Source organism: Manduca sexta, chromosome 23, assembly GCF_014839805.1.
Source record: "Manduca sexta isolate Smith_Timp_Sample1 chromosome 23, JHU_Msex_v1.0, whole genome shotgun sequence".
NCBI classification, from domain to species: domain Eukaryota; kingdom Metazoa; phylum Arthropoda; class Insecta; order Lepidoptera; family Sphingidae; genus Manduca; species Manduca sexta.
In genome coordinates, this window is record NC_051137.1 from 14,048,392 (window position 1) to 14,074,388 (window position 25,997).

A 25,997-nucleotide genomic window follows, 5' to 3' on the forward strand; every position below is an offset into this window, starting at 1 on the left:
ACTTTGGCTTACAGAATACCATTCCACGCACATTTCTCGAAGATAACATGACACGGCCGCGTTACGCGTTTACACTATCATACAGAATAAGGGCCCAGTGCGGATATCGCCGCCGTGACGCGTCCGACCCGCTTAGCCCACTTTTGTGGCGGGGCCCTTATGATTCTATATTCTTTGCCAACATACAAATAACCTAACCCCAATAGGCGATAAATAAAACACCAAACGCATCCATTTACAATATTTTTTTATTCAATATAATAATCTTAATAAATCCAAAATATTTACACGATACAAAACATACAATATGACCTCGATCGGTGTCCTTTCGCCAGTCTTGGCCAGGTCGGTTACATGTATAGGTTTGCATCAGGGCTAGCGTGTGCTACGCTAAACCAATCTCTATTGAAAAGCGGGTGTGTACGCTATTGCAATATTGCACCTTTTCTAAGCGCGGAAACGCGGGACTAGGAAGGCCACTGATTTAGAAGATACGCTACGTTCCATAACTAAAAAGTTTACTTAAGTAGCATAAGAAGTTTGTTATTTATGTAAACTTTTTAGATACGGAACATAGTATACCTCCAGTTACTGTATTCTTTATGATTACGTTAGATTACCTATTGAATTTTTCACACTCAACACATCAATGCCTTTCAAGTTAATTATATCTAGATGTAATCTAATTTTATCCTTTTAACAATACGAGGAATCAATGCATCATAAAGAATGGACACAAAGGCCTTCATAGCCCCAAAGAATGAAAAAAAATGAGTAAAGTAACATCTGATGTATGAAAATACTATTGTGTTTCCACTACCAAGTAACCTAGACGCATAACGCTATTGTTTACTATAAAACGTGCAACGGATCGCGTATAACTTATCTAACACGAATTTCTCGCGACAATGTGTTAAAACGTGGAGTAATCAACATTTACCTCATATTTATAAATATATTAATTATTACATTGTCTCTTTCACATTTCATGTGAGTGAAAGAGAAAAAATATAATAAATTTTATAAATAAGAGGATTCAACTATGAAAGCATCTTACAGGATAAAAAATTAAGGGATTGCAATACATTTGGACCGGATTTCATCTACCTTCCCTAATTAACGAGCGAGTTCAATGTGATTAGACGTCGGCCATTTTGGAGTAGTTTCACACTATTATACGACTACTTTTATAGTTAGGGAAGGTAGGCAAAAAAGGCATTAATTACTTTTTTCAATACGTAAGGACAGTTGGCTCCCTCGGATCTCCACATATCCAACGTTCTGATACAATATACATTACTAAGAGTACACTAGGGGAAACGAGACGCAAGCGATCTGTACACTTACAATAACCAGCCGTGGCGCTAGTTGCCACTACTCAGTTGTCAGTTTGACGTTTTTGACAGCTGTCATGCGAGAAATGTGGATGTTGTAGTAGAATATGTTTCAACAAGAACCACGCGATACGGATAACTTCAAATTGTTTTTTAACTTATTGACCGACGAATGACAGACCATTCCGGCCTTCAGCTGTCAAAATCGCAAACCACTCGCACAGTATCAAATACAATGATGATAATCGAATAATCTAACAGCAAAAAAGGGTATACAAGCTTCACACATTTTCATGTTTCTAAAATCGTCAAAAATCCACTGCCGTGAATCTTCCCTGTATGGAATGCGTTTAACATTGTATTGTAAATACACCCCACCTAACAAGGGGGCGAGGCGTGGACCCCGACCCACCAAACAAATAGTTAACCAGCGCTGACAAACGCAATGTTGACGAAATGGTTAAATACGATTGAAAGTAAATTTTATATTTTTAAAATACGGTTTATATTAGTGTAAAAGTTCGCACTGCTTTGAGCAGCTATATTACGTTTTATATTAATATAAATCGTATGTAAAGGCGTGTAAAGTTGAGTTTCAATTAACGCCATCCGATCACTACCATTGCGTTCATCGGCGCCGACCCTAAATATTGTTTAAAACGTAACCGTTACAAGGAATATACATATCAATAGCATATAATATTGAACTTTTTAGTTCATAATTATTTACCGTTATATAAAATAACTTCTTAAATGAGAAATAGAACCTAATTTTAAATATCTACGCGCATTGTTTGAACTAAAATGAACGATGTGTGTGTGCGTGCGTGTGTCCACACAGACGTATGAGAGTGTTTGTCATTCGTCACGTAATGCTAATTTTACAAAAATATTGTGTTTTCAACACTTACACGGACTTACGACATTTAGATATCGGCAATACTTTAACATAAGACACTGAAAACACAACACAAAATGTTAAGCCTTTAATCAAGTGGATGTTAACACACATGCGCACGCGCACAAAACTGATGACAATTAGCCTATGATAAATGAACTCGTGTTTCACTAAGCGAAGTGTAATGTGGCCTTTGTCAAACCTCCCGTGACATGATCACAACGGTGCTGAGCTGCAATGGCAAGTACTTAACGCGTTTACTTGGACTTAATAGGACAATTAAGTGGAATCATGAATTGGTAGACTTCACACATCCTCAAAATTCCTGTAGGGAACTTCTCAGGTATGCAGGTTTCTTTCGATGTTTTCCTTCACCGTTAAAGCGAGCGATAATTAACAAAGAATACACACTTCATTTTAGAAGTCAGAGGTGTGTGCCCTTGGGATTTGAACCTGCGCACATTCGTCTCGGCAGTCCATTCCACACTCAACTAGGCTATCACCGCTCTATCATCTATATCATGAATACAGTTGTCATTCAATAATAACTTGATGTTGTTTTATCTACCTAAACAAAACCTTTGTAAAGCTCCATTTAGACACAGCAATTGTTGGTAGCAATCATCGTACTCAATAATAGCAACAATCGTCTTTGAATATTTGTCAAAACTCGTATACGTCAACGCGTTCGAGAATTGGCTATTGCGCATGATCAGACAGAATAACTTATTTAAGGAATAATTGCCTACTATTATTGGTAGCAATAATTGTTTCACCTAGAAAAGCAATTAACACTGCAACTCATACCCAAGACCGACTAACAAGGTTTGTTCGCACATCAAATCGTAAGTGTATTATATTATATGACGTATGATAATGATTACTCGTATGTAAATGCACCTTCACCGTGATTTGACGTGGAAGCCGACGCGGCGACATCTAGCGGCGCACGGTGGCATACAATTACCTAGGAGTTGAAGTCATTATTCCATGATAGCTTCAACTTCATACGGCCACAGTGTGGTATTCTGACGTGTGGCGTAAGAATTCAGGGCTTAGAAAAACTAACTTCTACTGCCTATAGAAAGGTAATACCAGAGGTATTCGGTGTATACCCCGTGGGCCGCTGCATGAGTCGCGTTTGGCTCGTTTATGTTAAGGCAATATTTCAACCGGACAAAAATAGGTTCTTTAGCATGAAAAAAAAAATGAGACGACAAAAAATGTATGACCTTTTTTGTCCGTTTCAAACACGTACAATATACAATATAGTGGATATACGTAAGCTTGCAACATCGTTAATGCTAAATAAACAATTCTCGTTAAGTAACCCTTACATCTAGGGGACATGGGGTGTGCACACCGGCTATAGAAGTACGGATGAAATTAAATATAAACCTTTTATTACATATCATTACAATTACAAATAAGTTTTTTTTATTTATTTTTTTAAACTAGTATCATTTTTCATAATTAGCTTTTTTAATGTTTATAATAGCGAGCGTGGACGTAGACAACAGACTGATATACAATTTTATCTATGGTTCAACGGGGCGGTCGTAGAGATCATAAAAGAGTTTTCGATAAGTAGTTCACAATCGATACATCGACTAACTGGGATACATAATCACGACTCGACGGTCAAATTTCATAAACTTTGTACACAAAAAAAAAATCTATCAAACAATTTTTAAATATTAATTTGCAAACCGTACAATTGTATAATCTCACTAATTATCTCTCACTTCGGATGATATATATTTTTTTACATAGTGCCGACACTACAGTGAAGCTCTGCCAGGCGAGAGCGTCGAAGCAATGGAAACTAAAAGTCTTGGGCTGCCGAGCTTACACATTACAACGGGCGCGTCCGTCATGGGTGCGTACTAACCAATCAGAATACAGTATTCGTGAAAAAGACATACTAGATGATCACAAACAGTACGTTAATGATGGTTTTGTTAAATGATTGAAAACTTGAGAAATATTTGTTTACATTCAGTGTTTCTTTTTCATGAATATAGTATAACTTCGGTTACACAAGGGCACAGATACACCTGCGAGACGCCACAATCCACGCTGCATTTACGCATTGATCGTACGCAAAACTACGACCCTATTGGAGTTATTAACTGCAGTCACTGGTGTGTTTAGTAGGTGACAGTTGCTGACGTCACGCGACTCAACTCAAAGCATAAGGAACTCACTCTACCTGTCTTATTGGGATTTGTTAACGTTCTATTTTGACGTCAAGTGCGTCTTAACTCACCATCTGCCCAACGATATTATTTGTCAATAGTATTTCTTAGATTTTAAACCCCCCTATATAAAACAATTTTAATCTGTGACTACAGGGTAACTGGTCTGTGGTCAGGTGTAAGTCTGCACGTCTCTTGTTAGTGTGGTGTTGTTAAACTATTGCCAAAGACACCCCTATCCGTGGCGTGTGGCGGGTAGTGCGCTGGCGGTGTGGCTCGGCAGCCGGTCTACGTCCGCGCCGCTGTGTCGGCTGCGTGGCCTGTTATTGTAAACGCTTCGTTATGTTACCTACTACGTACCTCAACCGCCGCATGCCCTCACCGTGTTGCGATTTTATCTGTGGATGTTAAATTTATTTTTAGTTTTAATTTTTTTTTTTTGGTTTTGATAATGGCCGAGTAAACGGTGCTCGTCGAATATATTGTGACTAAATGCAAATTTCATGTTTTCAAGTAAACGATGAACAACAGTAATTTAACTGTCAAATATGTTGATTGGTAATTGACATTTACTAAAACATTATGTAACCTTTAATATGCTATTATTTTAAAGTTTCTTATATTGTCGATAGTAAAAATGTATTGTATTAATCGAATTTCAGCCACGGCGGTATCACACCGTTAACTATGTGATTCCGAGCTGCGACTGATTATTTTTTTGGATGGAAAAAACCAATCACAATAATTTTGTCCCGAGCCGGGATTCGAACCCAGAAGCTCAGCGCGGTGGAGGCACTCGCGCCGCGTACCGTACAGAGCGTGTGGTGCGGGCGCACCTGGTGGCGGCGGTATCACTTGCAGCAGGAGGAGGGGCGCGGCTGCTCGCCGTCGGCGAGGCGCCGCGCGCCGCCCGCGCCCGCCGCGCCCGCGCCCTCGCTCTTTGGCAGCTTGTTCGCTGCAACACACGAGTATGAACTGTTATGTAAGGGAACTCGACACGACATATAGCTACTAATATAAATAAATATGGTCTGCAAATCTTTCTAATGATAAAGATATTCTTCGAGAAAAACCGACAGGAATTGGGTGAAGTAAATAAACATTTTCCACGATGAATAATAAGCCATTATTAGCCCAATCTAGATCAAATATTGGACTATATATCCGGCATTCTTATAATTGACGACCGAATAGTGCTTACTAAGAAAGATAGTTCAGTCAATTTTTTACACTAATTTTATACTGGAAAACATTCATCAAAAACAAAAAAAAAATATTTATGCTTATACGGCCATAATCAAGCATCAAGACTGATGCTAATCTTAAGGAATAGCATCTGCTTCTATGACGTGATTAAACGTCGCATATAACACTCACCGATAGCTAAGAATATATCGTTGACGTTCATGGCCGTCTTGGCGCTGGTCTCCATGAACAGCAGCCCGTTCTCGTCGGCGTACGCCTGCGCCTCCTCGAACTCGACCATGCGCTTGGCGGCGAGGTCGCTCTTGTTGCCCGCGAGCGCGATCACGATCGACGGCGACGCTTGCCGCTGCAGCTCCTTCACCCAATTCTTGGCGCGGCCGAATGTGTCCTGAAACGCAGGAACGTTAAGTTTAGTTTTGGATTTAAATTGCTTCCCTCAGCAGAAGGGCGTTCTCACTAAATTCTTAAGCAAATATTTACGTTATTTAGGCTTCAATTTGTAAGTTAAGACACAAAGTTGATATTGATATGCTCAAAAGGCGCATTGACAAATACCGTAAGTGCAATGCCAGCATACGATGCATGATTATTTTTGTTTACTATTAAACGGAAACTAAATCGGATCAAAAGCAAAAATAATAATATGAATACATTATAACGTGTTTTCTCCTGATTCACATAGGTTTGCGGAAGCGTAAGATTACAACAGATAATACGAGCATATGTTAACAAATTCGATTTCCTCCTATAAACATCTTTTCTTTTTCTGGTGATGCGATATATTTTATATCCGCGCGGATAGCGACCACCGTACAGAAGGTGCTAAAACCCGCAAGAGTGGCCCACGTAAGTGTCGCGTTCCGAGATCAGCCTGTGTACATCCAATTTGAACAGGCCGGCATAATTGTGTCAACTACCGAGGTGTTACCATCTCTCGTCAGTCGACATTCTATTGGTCTCCCACTCCACTTACCATCAGATGCAATGGTATCACTTTGCCGTGCCAGGAAAAAATAAACATAATTTGTATTTGGACTAATAATATTAATTTATAATCGACCTACAGACCTTAATTCTGATTGCGAATCACAACAAAGTATTTGCATAAAAAATAAACAGCAGATAATCATGTTTACACGAAACAATATTTTCCAGACAGTGTCCTCAAAAGATAAATATCAGGTGTTATGGTCAATAACCTGTCCGTGGATATAAATAAATAGAAACAATAAAGAAATGACAATGAAATAAACATGAAACACAAAACAACACATCTACAAAGATGAACATTATATATATGATTTGTTATTACTTCAAAGAGTATAGGTAGGTACGCCATACCCCAACAAATCAAATGAAAAGAAGTGTTCCATACACACACATTAATCCTTTCTAGTCGAATTTCTGTAACGGCGTCCAATCTCAATGGAGATCGGCCAAGTACGCAGGAGATATAGTGCACAAGTGTGTGCGCAATACACAGGTGCACTCTTTGTTCCTTCACTCTCATAGTTCGGTAAGACGGCAGTCTGACATAACCGGAGAGAGATCAGGCGCAGGACCAACGGCTTTACGTGCTTAGCACACACACACATTCTTCACACTGACGTGTCATGTGAATGAGATGACGTATTTAAAAAGTACGAAGAAAGTGACAGCTAGTCCTTGTTTACACGTATGCAAGCTTCTAAATTAGGACATTTTAGAGTGTTCAGATTACGCGGGCACCCACTTTTCGCCATATGTGTTCCGTCCCGTTATGTCATAAGGGAAGAGTCTATCGCCATATCGGACACAAATTCCGTTTGACCTTACATTTCTCTAGGTATAAACAAAATTGTAACTAAATGATTAGTAGATACCATTTCTTTGATATCTATTTTAGCCATGTCACAGAGATATCGATTTTACGTGGAAATAGACACAATACGTTTGATGTGTGGGCGACTGGCGAGTGCAAATCTCATTACGATTAACTTACAACCAACGTCACTCGCATCCATACAATACGGGCAGAGACGTCCTTTGAACGAGCAATTGTATTTATTTCAAATTTTGTAATCGTTTATTCTACACCAAAACTGCAAAGTATGCATGGGATTTCCCTGTGCTCATCTTTTTTCCTACATGTCTATTTATTCATAATGCCTAGTATTTTTATTGGCGGGAATGTCCTTAGTGTTTGCACTGTTGACAGCAGAAAGGGCTAAACCGTGGATTTAAATCGAACAAGTACTTCGAAACCAAGTCAATAAAATCTAATGTGTACCATTTCCGATCCGCCCACAATTCACCGCGTGGAGAGAGTTCATTCAACAGTCGTATCTGTGGCACAGTTGATAAACGTGTTATCACGTCGTCCGTCTACGCGCGCAGACGCACACCGGACCCGCCCTTGAACCCGAAGACCCATACGTGTGCGTAATGAGATTGTCTGAGGCGTAGACCCGAAAGAATCAGATCAGAATCTGATTACACTTTCACTGCAGGAATTTTGTTTTGCTAGGGTAGACAACGACCACTAGTTACATGAAAAAACATGCCATAGTGATTTTATCAGTACTATGGTTCGACCAGGATAATTTAGTTAAGAAGACCGGCATAATTGTAACAACCGTGGAAAGGTTCGATGTCTGTTATTACTTATGAAGTGAACGACATAGTTGCTCAAGAGCTTTCCACCTCTCCCTATCACTTACTCCTTTCATTAGTAGTCGAAAATGCAGTCACGATTTCTCAGTTTCCAAGGTTCAGTTGGTACGATAGTGGTCAACTACCATGAACCCAGTTCATAAGAATCATTCTACCTTGGAATAATGTAAGATCAGGGTATCGCTTTGTCTACCTCGTGGCAGTTTTATCGTTAAAACTTTGCCTTCGCTGATTATCCAAGCAACGAATACTTTGTATAGGTACATTAGAGACTTGATGAGTAAGAGAAAACTGCCACAGGCTAATGCCTACCTATATTACATGTGTTTTACTAATTTTATATCAACAACGCCCAAAAGCGATGTTCATCAGACCATATACCACAGGTTGTACTATTTCCATTTTAGATTAATAATAATATAAAGACGTAAAAAGGTTGCATTTGTTTGAATTCCAGGGCTTGTATCTAAGGACTCCTTATGAAACCTTGGGGAATTACACAATTCGTCATAGAGAGTCATGCCGGATATATGACTTCCCTGTTTAAAATTTGCCGACGGACATCCAAAACCATTCAATTCTTGCTATATAAACTTGCTAGTGTTCCAACGTAGTCTGGATGCTAATTGTTTGTAATATAATATGGGACCATTTTATGTCACCATAGAAACTTTTATGTAATTGTGGTAAAAAGCACTTCTGAGTGATCTCATGGGACCTCACGATACAGGCTTGCCTAGCATGGGGACCGTTGTCAATATATTTATTCATTTTATACATTACTGTAAAATTCATATTTTGTATGTTTAGCAAAATCCCTTGAGTTAATAAATATGTTCATTTTCATATTGTTCCCATAAACTGTACATTTCAAATGTACCAAAAAATCTCAACAAGCCTACAAGATAAGCACCACTAGGTGCGTAATCTGGTGTAGATAAAAAATGCGAGCTGTCCCGGATTTATATAAAACAACTCCATTGTATTTGACTACTCTCAATTTTTATATCGATGGATTATTTTTTGTTATCGTTAATATACGAAATCCAAAAAGATTTAGGATGCGGGTTTGCTGTGCCTTTGACATAACCCATGTCGACGGGAAGCGACGACCACAGAGCATCAAGAGTCGTTAAATCGTCTACCACCATTAGCAATATATAAATTATTCTACCTGAATATAACTTATCGTCTCCAACAATCATTTTTATTATTTTTTATTTATAAAAAAGGAAAAATAAGTATTTTTCGATTTATGGTGACCACCCAAACATTCACAATATATGTATAAAAATATACAATAAAGTATAAATATCACCATGTAACGCAGTCACGTGAACAGACTCATAAAAAAAAATTACAGCTGTTTAATTATCAAGTGATAACGGAGCGACGTCTTATCACGTCGGGGGCGTACGCGACTGATAGCGCATGCGTTATTCATAGATTAATTCCGGTCGTGTGGACCAATAGACGTTACAAACATATCTCCTGTATGTGTAAAATTACTTATTAGATTTTAAATATGCTGCTGGTGGTTTTTTTTGTTTCTTTTTTATGGTCCCCTGTAGCCAATACCGGGGGAATCCTGCGAATGGGATGCTGGATTCCCCCAGCCCAATGACAACATGGATACATGGATTTTCATACATAAATAGTTTTTCTGCTCAGTATCAACCCGAAGTCTGCAATTTGTGCCTGATATGGCGATAGGTTCGCCCCCTATTACATCATGGGACGGGACACACTTGGCGAAAAGTGGGTGCCCTGGTTGTGCTTCTGCATACCCCTTCGGGCATAAATGCGTGATGTTGTGAGTGTGTATGTGTACATGGTTAACTAGATTATCTTATCGTTCTTACTGCTGTTTATCAACAAGAAAATACATTTATAATTCACGTAGATGTATGAAACCTAGATAGGAAGAAAGTTCGTTTAAAGTACATTCCAAATCAGTAATCAAAATATTAGCCGCCTTTGACTTACAGCCCTATTAGTATTGTTTACTAGAGAAAGCTGTTTTTAGGTCGCATAACTGTAAAGAAATATCCGTATTATTTTCTTTATTGACTCCGAAGCCAGTCGAGCTTATGGCCCATCTGATGGTAAGTGGTTTACACCTAGTAGTAATTTCTTCAATAACGACTGGTGTCATGAGCGTACAAATGTACGAATTAACTTTTATAACAAAAAACGTGTGGTCTTATCAGTAAATAAATAAGGAATTCGTAATTTTATCGCGTCACATACAATGTACATAGTGCATGATATAAATTCTATATAGATTAGATATTATAGTCCAAAATACAATTACAAATGGGGTGACACATTGGCATATTGGAAAAGCGTGTGTAATATATATTATACTATATCAGGGGAAGTAGACACGGTAAATTTCTACAAACTATTTACAATCGTTAACGTTAACACAAAACAAAACAATGTATGGAAATGATATATCCTAGCGATGGACGTATCGATATCATTTCCATATATATTTTTTTTTGCGTTAACGATGCATGAAGGCGTCTTATCTACTGGTCCTGATGAGATATAAGACTACAACGCGAAAGGGGCAATTCGCTCACTTGAAGGTACCAAGACGCCTATCCTAAGCAACCACCCACAAATTGAAAACGCTTAGTATAGTGCAAGCACACCTGAGTTTAATGCTTACCTTGGTGGTAGGGTATATTTTATATCCGCCCGTATAGCGACTACCGTACAGATGTTAAAACTTGCCATAGTAGGCCACGTATGTCGCGTTTCGGGATAAGTCTGTGTATATCCGGATCTAACAGGCCGGCATAATTGTGTAAACTGTCGAGGTGTAATCATCTCTCGTCAGTCGACATTCTACTGGAGCTCACTCCATTTGCGGCTAGTATGCCGCGACCGTATAAAAATAATAATAAAATAAAACATCCCGAGACATCAAAACTTATAAATAGACCAGTGAATTGCCTCAGCAGCAATAATAGACGGTAGTTACCTAAAGAAAAACAATTCTAGGCATTTAGACTATCTAGTGTTTCAAAACACTACGCATCTAACCATAATGAATTAAATAAAAATACCGACCAACAAGTAAAGGGCGTAACTATATGAAATATGAAAAGCGCGATAGTTGTTATAAACAACGCGGCGGCAAAAATTCGCGTGCGACTACGCCTTAACATTACATAAATTATTGTTTTATCGATCTAGAAAAAAAATTAAAGTGGCCCTAGGGTTGCCAGGCGTCCGATAAACTGAACATAGCTGGATATTTTGATGTGCCACTGACCGTCAATAGTACTGACCTCATGACACATAGTGAAGCAGTTATTTCACATTGAAATAAAATTATATTTCCAATTTTATCGCGGTTTTTTAAGATGTTTTTCTCCGTCCTTTCGAGGACTTCAAGACACTGTGAGCTTAGGCTGCGTAGACCGGACCGTTCCCTCCCCCCTAAAAGTTTTATAAAAATTGGACTTTCATTTTATTTAAATTCACTGACATTTTGGATAAATAATTATCAAATTAAAAAAATAGACAAATTATTATTTAAGTTGAGCAAAATTTCCGAGTGCGACAGAGAGACCCATGTTTTATTTACCAAATCCCAACACAAAGGTCAAACATTTTCATACACTCAACAATAATAACACAAAGACTTTATAATAACTACAAAAAAAAATTACAATAGTCGGGTGTTGAACCGGCACGCGAGGCGCCGCGCGATTACCAAGTACCGTTCGCACGAACAATACTAATAACACAACTACTTGGCTTTTCACACGACTGACATGCTATCGCTACGCAGTTCAGGGTAAACAGTGAGTCAAAATTATAACAATGCTTTGGAATTGCTGAAGCGTTGTTACTGAAAGTCATCTTATAAGTAGCATATTCATTTTTAAATTTTAAGTGCTTATCATAGGACCAAAAAATATGCTAAATTCTAGTAAAAATACTGTGAGACTATGTCAACTTTTAGACTCTTTGTATACGAACGATATCATCTCATTGACTATTTCTACCCTAGCACTGTGCAGGCACTATTGTGTTCCGATTTAAAGGTCATTGTAGGCAATATAAGTACTAGACGGTATTAAATCTGACATATAATAATATCTCAAGATGACTCGCACAGTACAATGCTATAGTTCTCGCGATACAATTTTCTGAATGGTGGTGCTGTTTACTCTCAGCCGTAGCACAAACCCTCATCCGAGCGGCTAGCTGGTCAGATATTATTGAATAAATTAAAATTTTAAAAAAAGATTTTTAGTAATTTAAGTAATTATTCTAGTAAATAACTTGTACACATCATTGGAGGCCAATGAACGACATTGCGAAACGTACGAAGGTTTGTTAAAATTATTTACGCTTGATGTTGCTTGAGCCCGCTTGATATTGAAACGGTCAAGGCTTTATTGCATGCATTGGCGTTACAATACGGACAAATTAACTAGACCGGCATTGAATAAGCCTCCTAGTCCGCCCTCCGTGCCTCCTCTAACAATTTAGAAGCTAAAACAAGAGCGACGCCTCTTGTGACCAGCCGAATAGAAATTATTTGCACAATGTACCGAACATAATAATTCCCAACAGTCTCATAATATATTTAGTTGTCCCGAGACATGGAAATACGACTATTTTTAATCGTGGCTATCATAAACAATGAGTCGATCATACGTAAATTCTCAAAAACACAAATTCACAATGCAGGGTAAAGAATAAGAGACCTCTTGTTTACCAGCTTGCTAATCGCTCACAATACCAAGTCAATTCGTCTCTCGTTTTTAATACGAGACATAAGAACTCAGTTATAAAGGTGGTGTTGAGAGCTGTGAAACTATGGGTTTTATTTACTGTTCGATAATAAGGCGTTAGCTAATTACGTCAGTACTGAAATAATTTTACACCCACCGACCCCATGACACGCACAATCGATCCACCGCCATTGCATCGCACAGTACAGTTCACTCGTCGTACGAATCGAAGGTCGAGGTCGAGTTGCGCAACTGTACGCGATTCAACTGTGCCAGTTACGTGTGCGCCGATGCTAGGGCTGCGAACTGTGGCGTTAGTTAAGGTGTTGTCGAAGGTGTAGACAGGGACGTGATTAATGAATCTACTTCATTAATTAACGACAATGGCGTGAAAAGGGACTTATAATATATTATATTAGAAAAATTATGCAAATAAAACACATTTTCAAATTTTAAAACTCCCTACTCTCGAACATCCTATCAAAGAATTGCGGCCCAGTACGTTTATAATTCATAGTCCAAATATATTGCACCGAATCTAGTTGTTAACCGTACTTGCTCATAAATATTTATAATGAAAAAATATCTTACACCAATTTGCAATTTACACAGTAAATGTAAATTTGGATAGAATTAAAAAATAAAAACGTGGCAACCCTAGCTGGTGCCGCTAAACGGCCGGCAAACATGGACGACCTCATCGCGAGTCGCAATGAGCGTGTGTCTTCACTATTATTGTGTTGGGTGAGAGATTACAAGTACTTTATACACAGTAGAGGTATTTCACCCAAATTAGCTAGAGTTGTGTTATGACGTCACAGTAGTGTAGTTGACTACTTTTTAAAATATGTTTATCAAACATGTATGTATATCCTACAAAATCTAACGAAAAATAGTGTTCAATATCCACATAGTAATAAATAAGTTATAAAGCTCAGAAACTTGGTAAAATGGTTAGCTATCAAATAATAGTAATACCAAACTGTGACGTCACCGAGTCTTACCGGCCATAACGTTGCGTGTATGAGAAAGAGATGGTGATAACCCCACCACTCCCACTACTTTTGCTCACAATCATATTTCAAATATGAATAACTGCTTTACATTTCAACCAACTTTGATGCCGACTTTACAGAAAAAAGTCTTTTTGTATTGTTTTCTGTTACATATAAAATAACGTACAAAATCAACACGCGAAACTACCCTATTAAAGTCGAACGATGAACCCACAGATAATAAACATTTTCAACTGCCAGGGACGTCCCTCCCTGCACCGAACGTTATTAGACGTTCAGTAATTATTACTCATTAGTATTATTATTATCTGGGAAAACCCTCACTCAACTATAAGCTGTATTTGTATGTACATTATGCTGACTCATAAAACTAAATGTCATCGTAACCAAAGTAAAGACCACAAAAACTGTGTAAAAAACAATTAAAGGAAAAGCGGAAAATTCCTTCAAAAGCCACCGTTGCGTAAAAAATAAAAACAAATTTAATTTGAAATTGCAATTGATTTTCTGCCTTATGTCATTCAAAATAGCTAAATGAGCTAATGAGTAATTTCTTCCGCAGTGACATACGTTTTCTTCATACATACTACAATTTCCTGTAAATGAATGACGCAGCGTGTTTTCTTGTAATAATATAATACATTACGTAACATTTTTTTGTTTCCTGTATAAAGAAATACTATCAACGTCCTATCACGTTCAACGTATTTTTCTAAACTCGAACGCAGTTTTATTTACCAAATATATTATAATGTAATGTATAGTTTATGCGGAGATAAAGAGAAAATTACATAGTTTTCCTGTCCTCTGATACTTTCTACATACATTTAGGGCTGACTGTACGTGGTCTCAATCATTTATACATGCATTATTGTAAATATGACACGGTGGAAGCTGGTCCTGTGATTGTCCTTACACGAGAATAATGTTGTGAATATAATTTGCTAACATTTACCTGATTAGTGATGTCGTAGACGACGATAGCCGCCTGCGCACCCCTGTAGTACATCGGCGCTAAGCTATGATACCTGGAAACGCAACGCTCACGGTTACTCATAGGTATTAAGGAAAAAGAATATATTGGATTATAAAAATATCGTTTTTATACAGAAGTGTGTTACACAGTGTGTAGGTCTTCTTAGAACAAAAAGTCCACAGGCAAATGGCCCATTTTAGGATTTGGAAATAAGTAAAGACCATAGTGAATAGCAAGAGCGTTACCAAGGGGTGGCAGGAAGGGACGGCTGCCCCCCTCCCCCCTAGGGGTTTCAAAAAGAGTTGCCAAATAAACGTCGAAAGTCGATTGAATTCACCAATTCCATTCCTATTATTCAGTACGCGCAACTACGCTCTGCTCTATATTATAGTTAAAGCGGAAGAGGGGGAATGGGGGATGAATATGGGCTCTCGCCTTTTCCTACAATTCATACTTTTCTCATTCTCCATATCGGATTAAAGATTGAGATTGGGATCGTTTATTAAAAACGGTTGTTATTGATGTATAAAAATATAGCGAGGAAACCTCATATACATAAGATGTCTATAAGAATTTCTAAGTTAAAGTCTGCCGATCCGCACTAGGGTAGTGTGATGGACTACAGCCCTAACTTTCTCAGTAGTGGAGAGGACCCGTGCCCACCACTGAGTCAGTATCAGAGATGTGAAAAATAGTTAAGAAAAAGTATTTAAATACAAAATGCAAATGCTTTGTTACTTTACTATTCAAAATAGAAATACAAAATAGTTTTCAATGAAAGTATTTAAATACAAAATGCAAATGCTTTGTTACTTTACTATTCAAAATAGTTTTCAATGAAAGTATTTAAATACAAAATGCAAAATAAGTAATTTCAAAATAGGTTTCGAAATAAAATACCTTGTACTCATTTAACTGATTTTAATACTAATGTTTTTTCAAAGAGTTTAACTTTCATGTTGATTCTATGGGCCTCATAATAATTCTACCGAATGAAAATAGTCGTTCAACAGGTGCAGAAGTCTCTAAGCACGTATTAAATTTAATGAAGAGTTTTTTTTTACATTTGGACATCTGTTCAAGGATTCTAAAGCATTGTCTTCATCTTTTAAATATTATAGGGTTTCCAGACCTAATGTAGTCATCGCCATTGGCCTCAAATTTGTTTGACGCGCAATGTTGGCATAATATTGTTTTGGTGACAATAGTAACCACATCAAGGATTACGATCTGAGCGTTCATAAATAAACTAATTTTAATGAATGAAAAATAAGAAAAATTAATTAAAAATGTAACAAAACTATTTCGTATCTTACAAATACAAAATATTTATATAAAGTATTTCAAATAAAATACTAAATACATTTCGAAAAAAAAGTATTTAAAATGTAAAATAAAAATAGGTATTTTGCATTTCGTATTTATATTTAAAATACATGTATTTCAAATAATTCACATCTCTGGTCAGTATAATATATTGACCTACTGCTGAGCACTGGATCTATGCTATTACAAAACTGATTGGTATTATAAGATACATTCTAAAGAACTTAAGATACAAGAGTATTAGGAACACGAAAACTGCATAGAATCTAACGCAATAAAAAACAATAAAAAGGTATTAATTTCCACCGATAAGTACCTTATAGAGAATAATTTATCATAACTTTGATAGTAAAAGATAAATACGCGATTGAAGACATTATTTGAGTTCCTTTATCCTGGTTCGTCAAAGTAAAACTGGTATAAATACATGACGAAGATTCCTAACTGTACAAGGAAGCCAGACTGACATAATTTTGGCGATCACCGAGGAACGCTCTCTTGTCGGTCGACATTTTAATTGAAAAAATACCAAACATTTAATCCTGAGAAAATGATAATTGACATAAAGATAGCCTATAGACCCAGCTTCTCGTAGTTCCTACAAGGCACCTAAGGATATGTCTTTTGTATTTGACTCCAGCAGCCTCCATGATTCCTTGATGCAAGTGACTCGTTCAGCATCCTAATTCCATATAAAATCAACAAACCTCTCCTGCCCAGCGGTGTCCCATATCTCGAACTTGACGGTGGTGTCATCGAGGCACACTGTCTGCGTGAGGAACGCCGCGCCGATGGTGCTCTCCTGGTACTCGTGGAACTGGCCCTTCACGAAGCGCAGCACCAGCGACGACTTGCCCACCGCCGACTCGCCCAGCAGCACCAGCTTGAACTGACACACCTTCGTCTGCGGAGCGCCGTTTGGACGCTGCGCCGCCCCGCTCCTGTTTGTTGCCATCGCCTGTCACAAACAAATCGTTTTTAATTCGATACTTCGCAGTCAGTTAGAATATTGGTATCTATAATATTGGAAAATAATGTATTTTTTGTATTTACAGGTGGTGTATACAATTTTCCATCAATGGTATAGTAATAACTATATCTATAAAAAAAAATAGTATTGTCACGAGCGTCATATAAAAATACTAAAGATTCCACAATACAGCTCATTGGTATCAAGGAATTTAGGACCATCAATAGAGCTCATGAAGTATCAAAGATCGGATCAACCTTTCAACTCACGGTTAACTAAAACTAATCGTCTTCGAGCTCATGAATATTCCAGAAGGAAATTAATGTTGAGGAACTGAGGAATTAATTGAGTGGAACAAAAGTTTCCTGTTCTTTGGACAATGCACGAGAACTTATTCAGCAACAAATGACAATATTTAGAAACAGAGTTTTAAATCGCTATAACAGAAATCCGCTAGTGAAACTGCTACAGCCGTACAAATATACACGTATGCATACATACAATATGAAGACAAATAATTTACATAACAAAACGGTAACACATCGTAGAAAGTTTCAAGACGGCTCCTGATTCGAAACGAGAATTGACAAACGGGTACAAAACAGATAACCCTCGTTATTTGTAACTAAATAATTAGCTCAGGTAGTGAGACGTAATTATGAATTAGTTCATGATGATGATGAATTGAATTTCATTATATAAGTTGGAAAAAAATCCTTTACAATTATTGATGCGTTGCTGGCCTTAATGGAAGAGTATAAGAATTAGGAAGAGAAGAATTTGTTTAGGCTTCCGGAAAACTAAAATCATCTTCGTTTAGCATGGAAAAAACGCATCAAAATCGGACCATTGGTTAAATTTATTCCACCCAACTTTTTCCATGGAGGGTGAAACGAACTTCCGTGCTCTCCAATAAAGTACTTATAAGTAGCCAATACTAATCCGATTCACAAAGCAAGTGACACCTGTTTGGGAAAGTAGAACAAAAATACAATGAGTTTTAAATTGTTTAATACTGACTCAAACTAACGTAAAATAATCTCTAGGATACGTCGACCTAAACTATTTATACGTCAACTAGCTTTTGAAAGTGCTTATAAAAGTGCCGCTGTATACTTTCCCGGGATAGAAAGTAGCCTATAACCTTCCCAGGGTTTTAAACTACCTCCTTAACAAAATTTCATAAATATACGTTCAGTAAATTTTGAGAAATTCGATAACATACAGACAGACAGAAAAAGGGACTTTGTTTTATAATATGTTTCAATGATATATGCAAGCATTGGTCAAAAGTATTCACGAAATATTAACCTTTGCCTGTTTTATTTCTTACAACAAACAACACGTGTAAGTTCAGATTTAGGGTGCCAATGCTTATCACGAACGTGAGAGATTAGTAAGAATGTGATATCACTGATAGACGTCTCTATCTTATATTCATTGTTAATTACATGGTATTCGGAACATGGCGTATTTGCTGGTGGGAGGTCTCTCGTATGTGCAAGGACGGTCTGGCGCAGCTATTTTAGTGCAACAAGATACCCCGAGGTCTCGTATGCGCTGAAAATCGCCGCGAGGTTTGGTTATGCCAGTATTGCGAGCACATAGTTAGGAGCCTAATTTACGCTTGGAATGCCCTATTCCCGAGAATCGACATTGGGCCGGAAGACCAATGAAACCAACATAACCGTTCCACTCAGCCCCCAGTAATGGTAGCGATATGACGGTAGCGATGAAGTTTTGTAAAAAAAAGATGCGAGGGACCGTCCGAGTACGTAGTATCGCCATGTCTATTTCTACCGCCAATCAACACTACTTGGACTGTTGTGTTCCGGTTTGAATAAAATTATTGCCAATATAATTACTGAGCAGTAAGTCTTAAGTTCTTTTCTCAGGGTGACAAGCGCAATGTAAGGCAACGCAGTACTTTGTAAATCTTAATTCTTGGTGTTGCTACTGGTTGGACGGTCCTATCGCTTACCATCAGGCGAGCGGCATGCTCATCTCGTCATACAACAGATTTCTTTTTTCTAATAAAACTATACATTCATTATTGGAAAATGACGGATGCAGGCTACTCACATGCACTATTCAATGAAAAATTCTGAACATTACATGGCGTTACTACTGTTTAAGTTCAGCCGTGATTTAAGACTAGCAACTTGCTCGTCGCGTCACTAATCAGTTAAATAATTCATTAAACATGTACGATAATTATTTAGATAGGATTATTTATAATAAACAGGAAGTAAAACAAGTTCCTAAGTTAGAAATAACCAAATACTTGTATAGCTAGTATGTTGGTACCCCAAGGTTATTGAAAATATCTTATACAGTCACTATTAACAAACATAAAATAAATAGGTGATCGTTATCAAATCATCTGAAACTACCGCGTCGTAGATCCAAAATACAATAAAATTTGTTAATTCAGGACTTATTTATTTATTTACACTTCACATAACATGTATATTAGGACTTAATGCCAAAGGCATTCTCTCCCAGTCAACCTAAGGGTGGTGCAGAGATAAATAACATAGGTGCATCAAGGATATTATCAATTAGGGCGTTAGTTCGTTTGCCTTCGAAAGCAATAAAAAAAGAACTTACAAATGTCTTACGAAACAACAATGACTACCGTAAAATCATAGCGAGACTTCCAGTGTTAATACATTTAAATGAAGATAAATACACACAGCAAGATAATGTTAATAAAAATAGTCTACGAGATAAAGACGATTATGTTCGTAAATGATATCTAACATGACTCACACGCAATAGAAAATCGTTTAGCGTATTTTTCAATACGTCTCAAGCGTGTAAACAAACCGATCTTGTGAATTATTACAATATTTTTACTTGTTTTTAATCCCTAAAATTACTAAACCTGAATTCAAATTCAAAGTTTATTGCACTCAACAATCATTTTATTCAAAATATGTTACATTTTAATACACGAGACATAATCGTGGACGCTGTCGGGCACGGCGCGATTTCAAGACAGGGAGAAACTATTTAATTAAGTACTTCTAGTAGGTATATATTATATGCATGTTTACAGGTTATTGGAAAAGTGGAAAGCGGCGATAGTTGGGTGTGAAACGGACTACCGAGATAATGTCCGCAGGTTCAATCCCAAGGGCACACACCTCTGATTTTTCTAAAATAATTATGTGTGTATACTTTGTGAATTATCGCTTGTTTTGAGGTAAAGAAAACATCGTGAGGAAACCTGCATACCTGAGAAATATTCTATAGGAATTATGAGGGGGTGTGAAGTCTACCAATCCGCACTAGGCCAGCGTGGTAGGCCTGTAGGTAAGGCCTGATACCTCTTAGTAGTAGAGGAGGCCCATACCGAACAGTGGGACAGTATATAATACAGGGCTGATATAATTATTATTAAATCCGCTTACGGGTTTCTGCCGGACTCACCGGTATAAACCTTTTTACCGACTAAAACTCCGCCATTAGACTCTCTCCCTAATATTTGACTGACTGATTGAAAAGAGCAACACCAGAGTTTCTTGCCCGTTCTACTCTGGTGAAAACTGCTTTCTGAACTTGCGGTAGAGTTAATATTGACGGAATCTAAATAATGTATAGCATTTTACAGATTCAAATAAATAATTTCATTTCATTTCATTTCAATATCGAAGGTCGTGAGGTGCACAGTGCATGCAAACGCAACCCTCGCAGGAGTCGGCACTTGGGCAGAGCTCGTCATCCAAGGAATAAGACCATGGTACCAATAACTACTGAATGAATGAATACTCTTTGCCGAATTTTCGGCCACGGCGGCCAATCTCAGAGGAGATCCGCCAAGTACGCAGGAGATATAGTGCACAAGTGTTGCGCGATACACAGGTGCACTCTCTGTTCCTTCACTCTCACAATTCGGTGAGACGGCAATCCGACATAATCGGACAGAGATCAGGTGCAGGACCAATGGCTTTACGTGCTTTCCGAGGCACGGGTGTTTCACACAGCCAACTTCCTGACTCCGAGCTGTGACTGAGTACTGTTTTAAGATGGAATAACCCAATAACTACTAATACTACTAATTTTGCCTTATCCTCCAAAGCAATTAAAATTTATTTCGCCTTGTGGTTAATATAAATTTTATTTTCTCTGATCTAAAAGTTATTTGCGAATAAAACATTTGGCATTACAATCGTAATTGTATAACAATAGGCAGTCATTAACCCAATTACTTGTAATATTGTATGTAATTGGACACATTGATAGGTTTCATTGTCGTGTCTAGACTTCACATCCATGAAAGTAACTTTCACCAACACCTACAGATAAATATTTCTAATATAAACATTGATGCCTAGTTAAGTTTTTAATTATTTTACATATATATAAAAATGAATCCCAATTTCCCTTGGTTACGCCATCACGTGTGAACGGCTGAACCGATTGCACTATTTTTTTTGTTGTTGTGTTTGTTATTGTCATGAGTAGGTTCTTATGAAAGAAAAAATTTAAAATTTGCGCGGAAAATTAGAAAATTTAAAAAAACCTAACGAAAATATTAATTTTATATAACTGTCAATTGTTTGAAATAACTGTCAGCGATTGACAGAATGCGCGCTGCAAATTCATAGTTAAGACGTGACAATGTCGGGTCAACTTATTGTAAATAAATATATAATTAATAAGTAGATACAAGTTTACACACAGATTTACCCAGGAATGTTTTTTATGATAAATGTAGCAACTTATCACCGCCGAGTTAATCCAACTACAGACAAAATTTTCTCCAAATTTAATCAGTAGTCTCGTGTTTACTTTTAACAAACATCTAGAATTTTTTTCCAATGAATTGTATGTTAAATACAAGGGCCTTTTTTGGGCAATCAACAGTATAATACAACATTGATATTTAGAATGTTAAAACCCTAATGACTACATTATACAAGCAATACTATTTTTTTGGTTTGAAAGATGAAACAATGGACAGAAGTTTACTGTTGAATTCTTCCAAGGATTTATGTCTGTTGCAATAATTTTAATGTAGGTCAGTACGTAATTACCTCCTTACTTAGCAATTAAGGTAATCACATCATTAAATGATAATCTATATTTTTTATTTTGCAAATGATGAAACAATAAAATTTACAGAAAATTTAAAATTAGTTGAAGGTATTTTCATTTTTTATCATTAAAGAAAGTAATAAATTAACTGCTTTTTTATTATAAATAATAATATCAGCATTATATTACATACTGTCACACTGCTAGGCAGTAGGCACAGGGCTCTACTACTGAGAGGGATTAGGTCACAGTCCATCACGCTACCTTAATGCAGATTGTTAGATTTCATATACCCCCAATATTCTTATAGAGAATTTCTCAGGTATGCATGTTTCCACATAATGTTATCTTTCACCATTAAAGCAAGCAGTAAGTCAAAAACACCCTAACTTTAGAAATAGCATGCGCTAAGATTTACATCCTGCGAACATTCATCTCGGCAGTATATATATACCCAACTATCACCGCTTATAAGCTGCTTGTCTAGCAGTAATCACTATAAATACCCCGAAAATTGTATTTATAACACCCCAGGCCTATAAGAAATTGTATGACTAAAAAAGGGTGGTAAAATGGCACTAAATAAGACTAAAATAAGCTTAGTGAACTATAAATGCAGTTACCTCCCTATCTATCCATTGACAAGAGGTTATGTTTATAAACAATAATTGATTGTATTTTCTGATATATGTATATAATGTGATCACAAATAATAACTCCCTAGAATTATAATTCATTGCGCTTCATTTATCAATGTTTGTCGTCATTCATTGATGGATATTATGTATGGGTGTTTTAATTTTGTTTCTAATTTTGAAATGGCAAAGGTTTACAATCCAATACCAAAATAAAAGTAACTATATCAATTTCACCTAACTAAATATGATTACTTAATTTTTATAAGGCATTTTTTGTTACTCCTTTTTGGGGGCATGCTAATTTTCGACAGTTGTAAGTCCATTTTTTGTAGCCCCCTCCCTTCCTTTACTATATAATGGCAAATAATTTCGATGTAACTTCCTATGGGTGCACTGCATGACCCGTGTGCCCCCACAAAAAAGCCCTAATTATTATTATTAAATTCAGGATAAGAATTAAATCCACAACCTCTGAAGTGAGCCACTTAAAATTGACCCTGTTTTACTGCATCAAGATTTTTATGATTTACTCATATTGCAAAATTTTGATTTTCATATCAGTGCATGAAACATTTTTAATTTGCATAATGTTTTATATCCTACTTGGATAAATGGTGTAATAGCAACTCACTGAAGCTGTTTAAAAGAGGTGAGATTTTGCCTTCAAACTTGCCTGCAAACAATATTTTTTTTATTACAAAGCTAGTTGACTGGGAAATGATGCCCAATATAGGAAAAATCACACCCAGTGAGGTAATCAGTTAACCTAGGGCTCTGGTACAAAGAAAATAAGGTCCCCTAGCTTAGTATTGTAACACAAGGAAAAGGTCCCTAATTTTAATTTAGTTAAATTCTATGTTAGTTTTAACAGGGTTGTGATTTAAAAATAAAAGTTCTAGCAGCTAACCAAGTATAAACATGCTTCATTTTCAGATTTAGCTACTGGTCAGGGTCCAAGAAGTTTCTGGCCTCAGGGGCCCACTACCCTGCACCACTTAACCCTGCTATAGCTACATTCCTGGCCATACCATAAAACACTTGGTATAGGTGCAGCTCCAAACTTAGGACAATCATCATAAATATTTAAACAGTTACTAAATTAAGACAAAGAAGATGATCTTAAAGAAATTTCTATTACAATATAAATTAATTAATGCTTACAAGAATATTGATTCAATACGATCTTAGTACATTTTCATTACAAAGTATGTCTTTGCTTTTTCTTTATAAGTAGATAATGTTTATGATTAAATACTTTATTTTCATCCATAAAAATATATCTGACTTTTCCTCACATAAAAACATAGAGCTATCAATATGGTCAGTATAAAATACATATAAAAACATTGATATCACTATGATGAGTATAAAATAGTTATAAAAAAAATTATGACATTGTGTGGGGCTTTGTATATCAGCTTGAATTTTATTTGAATATTGCACTAATATGTCTTATGAGAAAGGCATCATTGGTTATTAAAATTCAGACAGCATATTGCAAAATTTACAGAAGGTATATAAAAATTTATATTGCACTAAAATGAGGAGTATGCCTACTGCCTGGTGTTCATTTGTGACTACAAACTGCAACTACATAGTTTCTTAAAGAAAATTTAAAGAGAAATTGTTATTATCTCTAATAGCCAACAAATAGTCAAATTTCAAATTATATTACTGACATACCGGTGATAGAAATAATAAAATCTTTTCATTCTCAATTTTGATAATTTAAGGAAAATCAGTTTACTGGCGTTTGTTATTGAATTTTCTGTATTTTCTAAGCACTAAACATAATTAAGAGTGGTAAATGATTATTCCAATAGGAATTGAAAAAATGTGACATTTCTAAACAACTCACCAGCTAAAAGCCCAACGAAAACACAATTAGACACCATTGACAATGAGTGGGAACACAAAAAAATATCCAATAACTACTGCACTACTATAATGAAGGTTTTTATCAATCCTTGAGAGTCGTCGAGAGCGACAAAGGCGACTGCAATAAAGACTCGGTAAAAACGGTAAACAACGTTATCTGGCGCGTACGTATCGTCACCAAATCACAAAGAAACAAAAGCTAGCAGTGACACTTATCTGATACCAGATCGGCGGTGCTCACGGTATCCCGAAATGAGCATTTTTTTCAAACAATCCAGCACCAATGTACGCCGAAACGTGTCTGTTATGCTCATGACTAACCGTGTCTGCCCATATCGTCGCGTTTCCCTACACTTTGACCAACACAAATTACATGTTGCGACGCCCTCAGACTAATCAGCTGGACGTCGAATAATCGCTAGACAAAAACACTTACGGAGACAATTATCCAGACGATCCGCCACAAAGCCGTGACCTACAACTAATCCTCTTGTTTCGTGCACACACTTAACAATATTCGATAAAATGACGCATTTACTTGATTATAAGGATGTGAAAGACATACCCTCCCTGTTATTATTCAGTCGTTAAACACTTTTTCTTAGGCGACAAATCCTCAAGAGGTCGCCGTGATGCCGAAAATATCATTAATTACACACTATAACGAATAAAATCACTAATTTTAAATGCTAAACTGGAAAATCTAGCACAGAAATGCAAAATGACCACGAACAAACATGGAAGCGAGAGAGCGAGCAAGACGTTTCACAAAAAATGTCTTATCTATGGTTATGAATACGTCATATTAGAAAAAAAAATTGTTTATGATAAAATATTGAAAATTAGCATTTTTTGTTATAACAAAATTAATTTACCTAAGTAATTATTTTATATCTTTAAAATTATGCTTGATGTGTATAAATGGTATATTATGTGAATTAAATGAATGAGAATATACGACGCAGTTTGTGGTTATTTTCATCCGCCGCCCCCTACAATCAGAAACCATATGGCACCCGCTCAATTTGATTTTAATTATAATTATTGCAGCCATTTATTGCAATCATTTTAAATCTATGAATTGAATATAAAATAAATTGAA

The 25,997-nt window shown here is 36.6% G+C and overlaps 1 protein-coding gene across 4 annotated transcripts; it reads right to left on the reverse strand.

The window, feature by feature from the left end:
- Positions 1 to 230: 230 nt before the first annotated feature.
- Positions 231 to 25,703, reverse strand: LOC115445321 (ras-related protein Rab-5B). Of its 4 annotated transcripts, none has more exons than XM_030171542.2 (6): positions 25,461 to 25,703; positions 17,074 to 17,324; positions 15,020 to 15,092; positions 5,808 to 6,024; positions 5,267 to 5,385; positions 231 to 4,828 (listed from the first exon to the last, which is right to left on the reverse strand). In XM_030171542.2, exons 2-5 carry the CDS (start codon positions 17,319 to 17,321, stop codon positions 5,282 to 5,284), a joined length of 642 nt encoding a protein of 213 aa, XP_030027402.1. In that variant the 5' UTR covers positions 17,322 to 17,324; positions 25,461 to 25,703; the 3' UTR covers positions 231 to 4,828; positions 5,267 to 5,281. The 4 variants fall into 4 exon arrangements, with proteins under 4 accessions (XP_030027402.1, XP_030027405.1, XP_030027403.1 ...); XM_030171545.2 differs by having other exon boundaries at positions 5,240 to 5,385; XM_030171543.2 differs by having other exon boundaries at positions 25,332 to 25,676.
- Between the last annotated feature and the right edge of the window lie 294 nt (positions 25,704 to 25,997).

Coding starts and splice junctions, on each gene's coding strand:
- LOC115445321 (XM_030171542.2), bottom strand. CDS start 17,321: ATGGCAACAAACAGGAGCGGGGCGGCGCAGCGTCCAAACGGCGCTCCG. Junction 15,093..17,073: donor GACACCGCTGGGCAGGAGAG/GTTTGTTGATTT, acceptor TTGCGTTTCCAG/GTATCATAGCTTAGCGCCGA. Junction 5,386..5,807: donor CGATATATTCTTAGCTATCG/GTGAGTGTTATA, acceptor CGTGTGTTGCAG/CGAACAAGCTGCCAAAGAGC.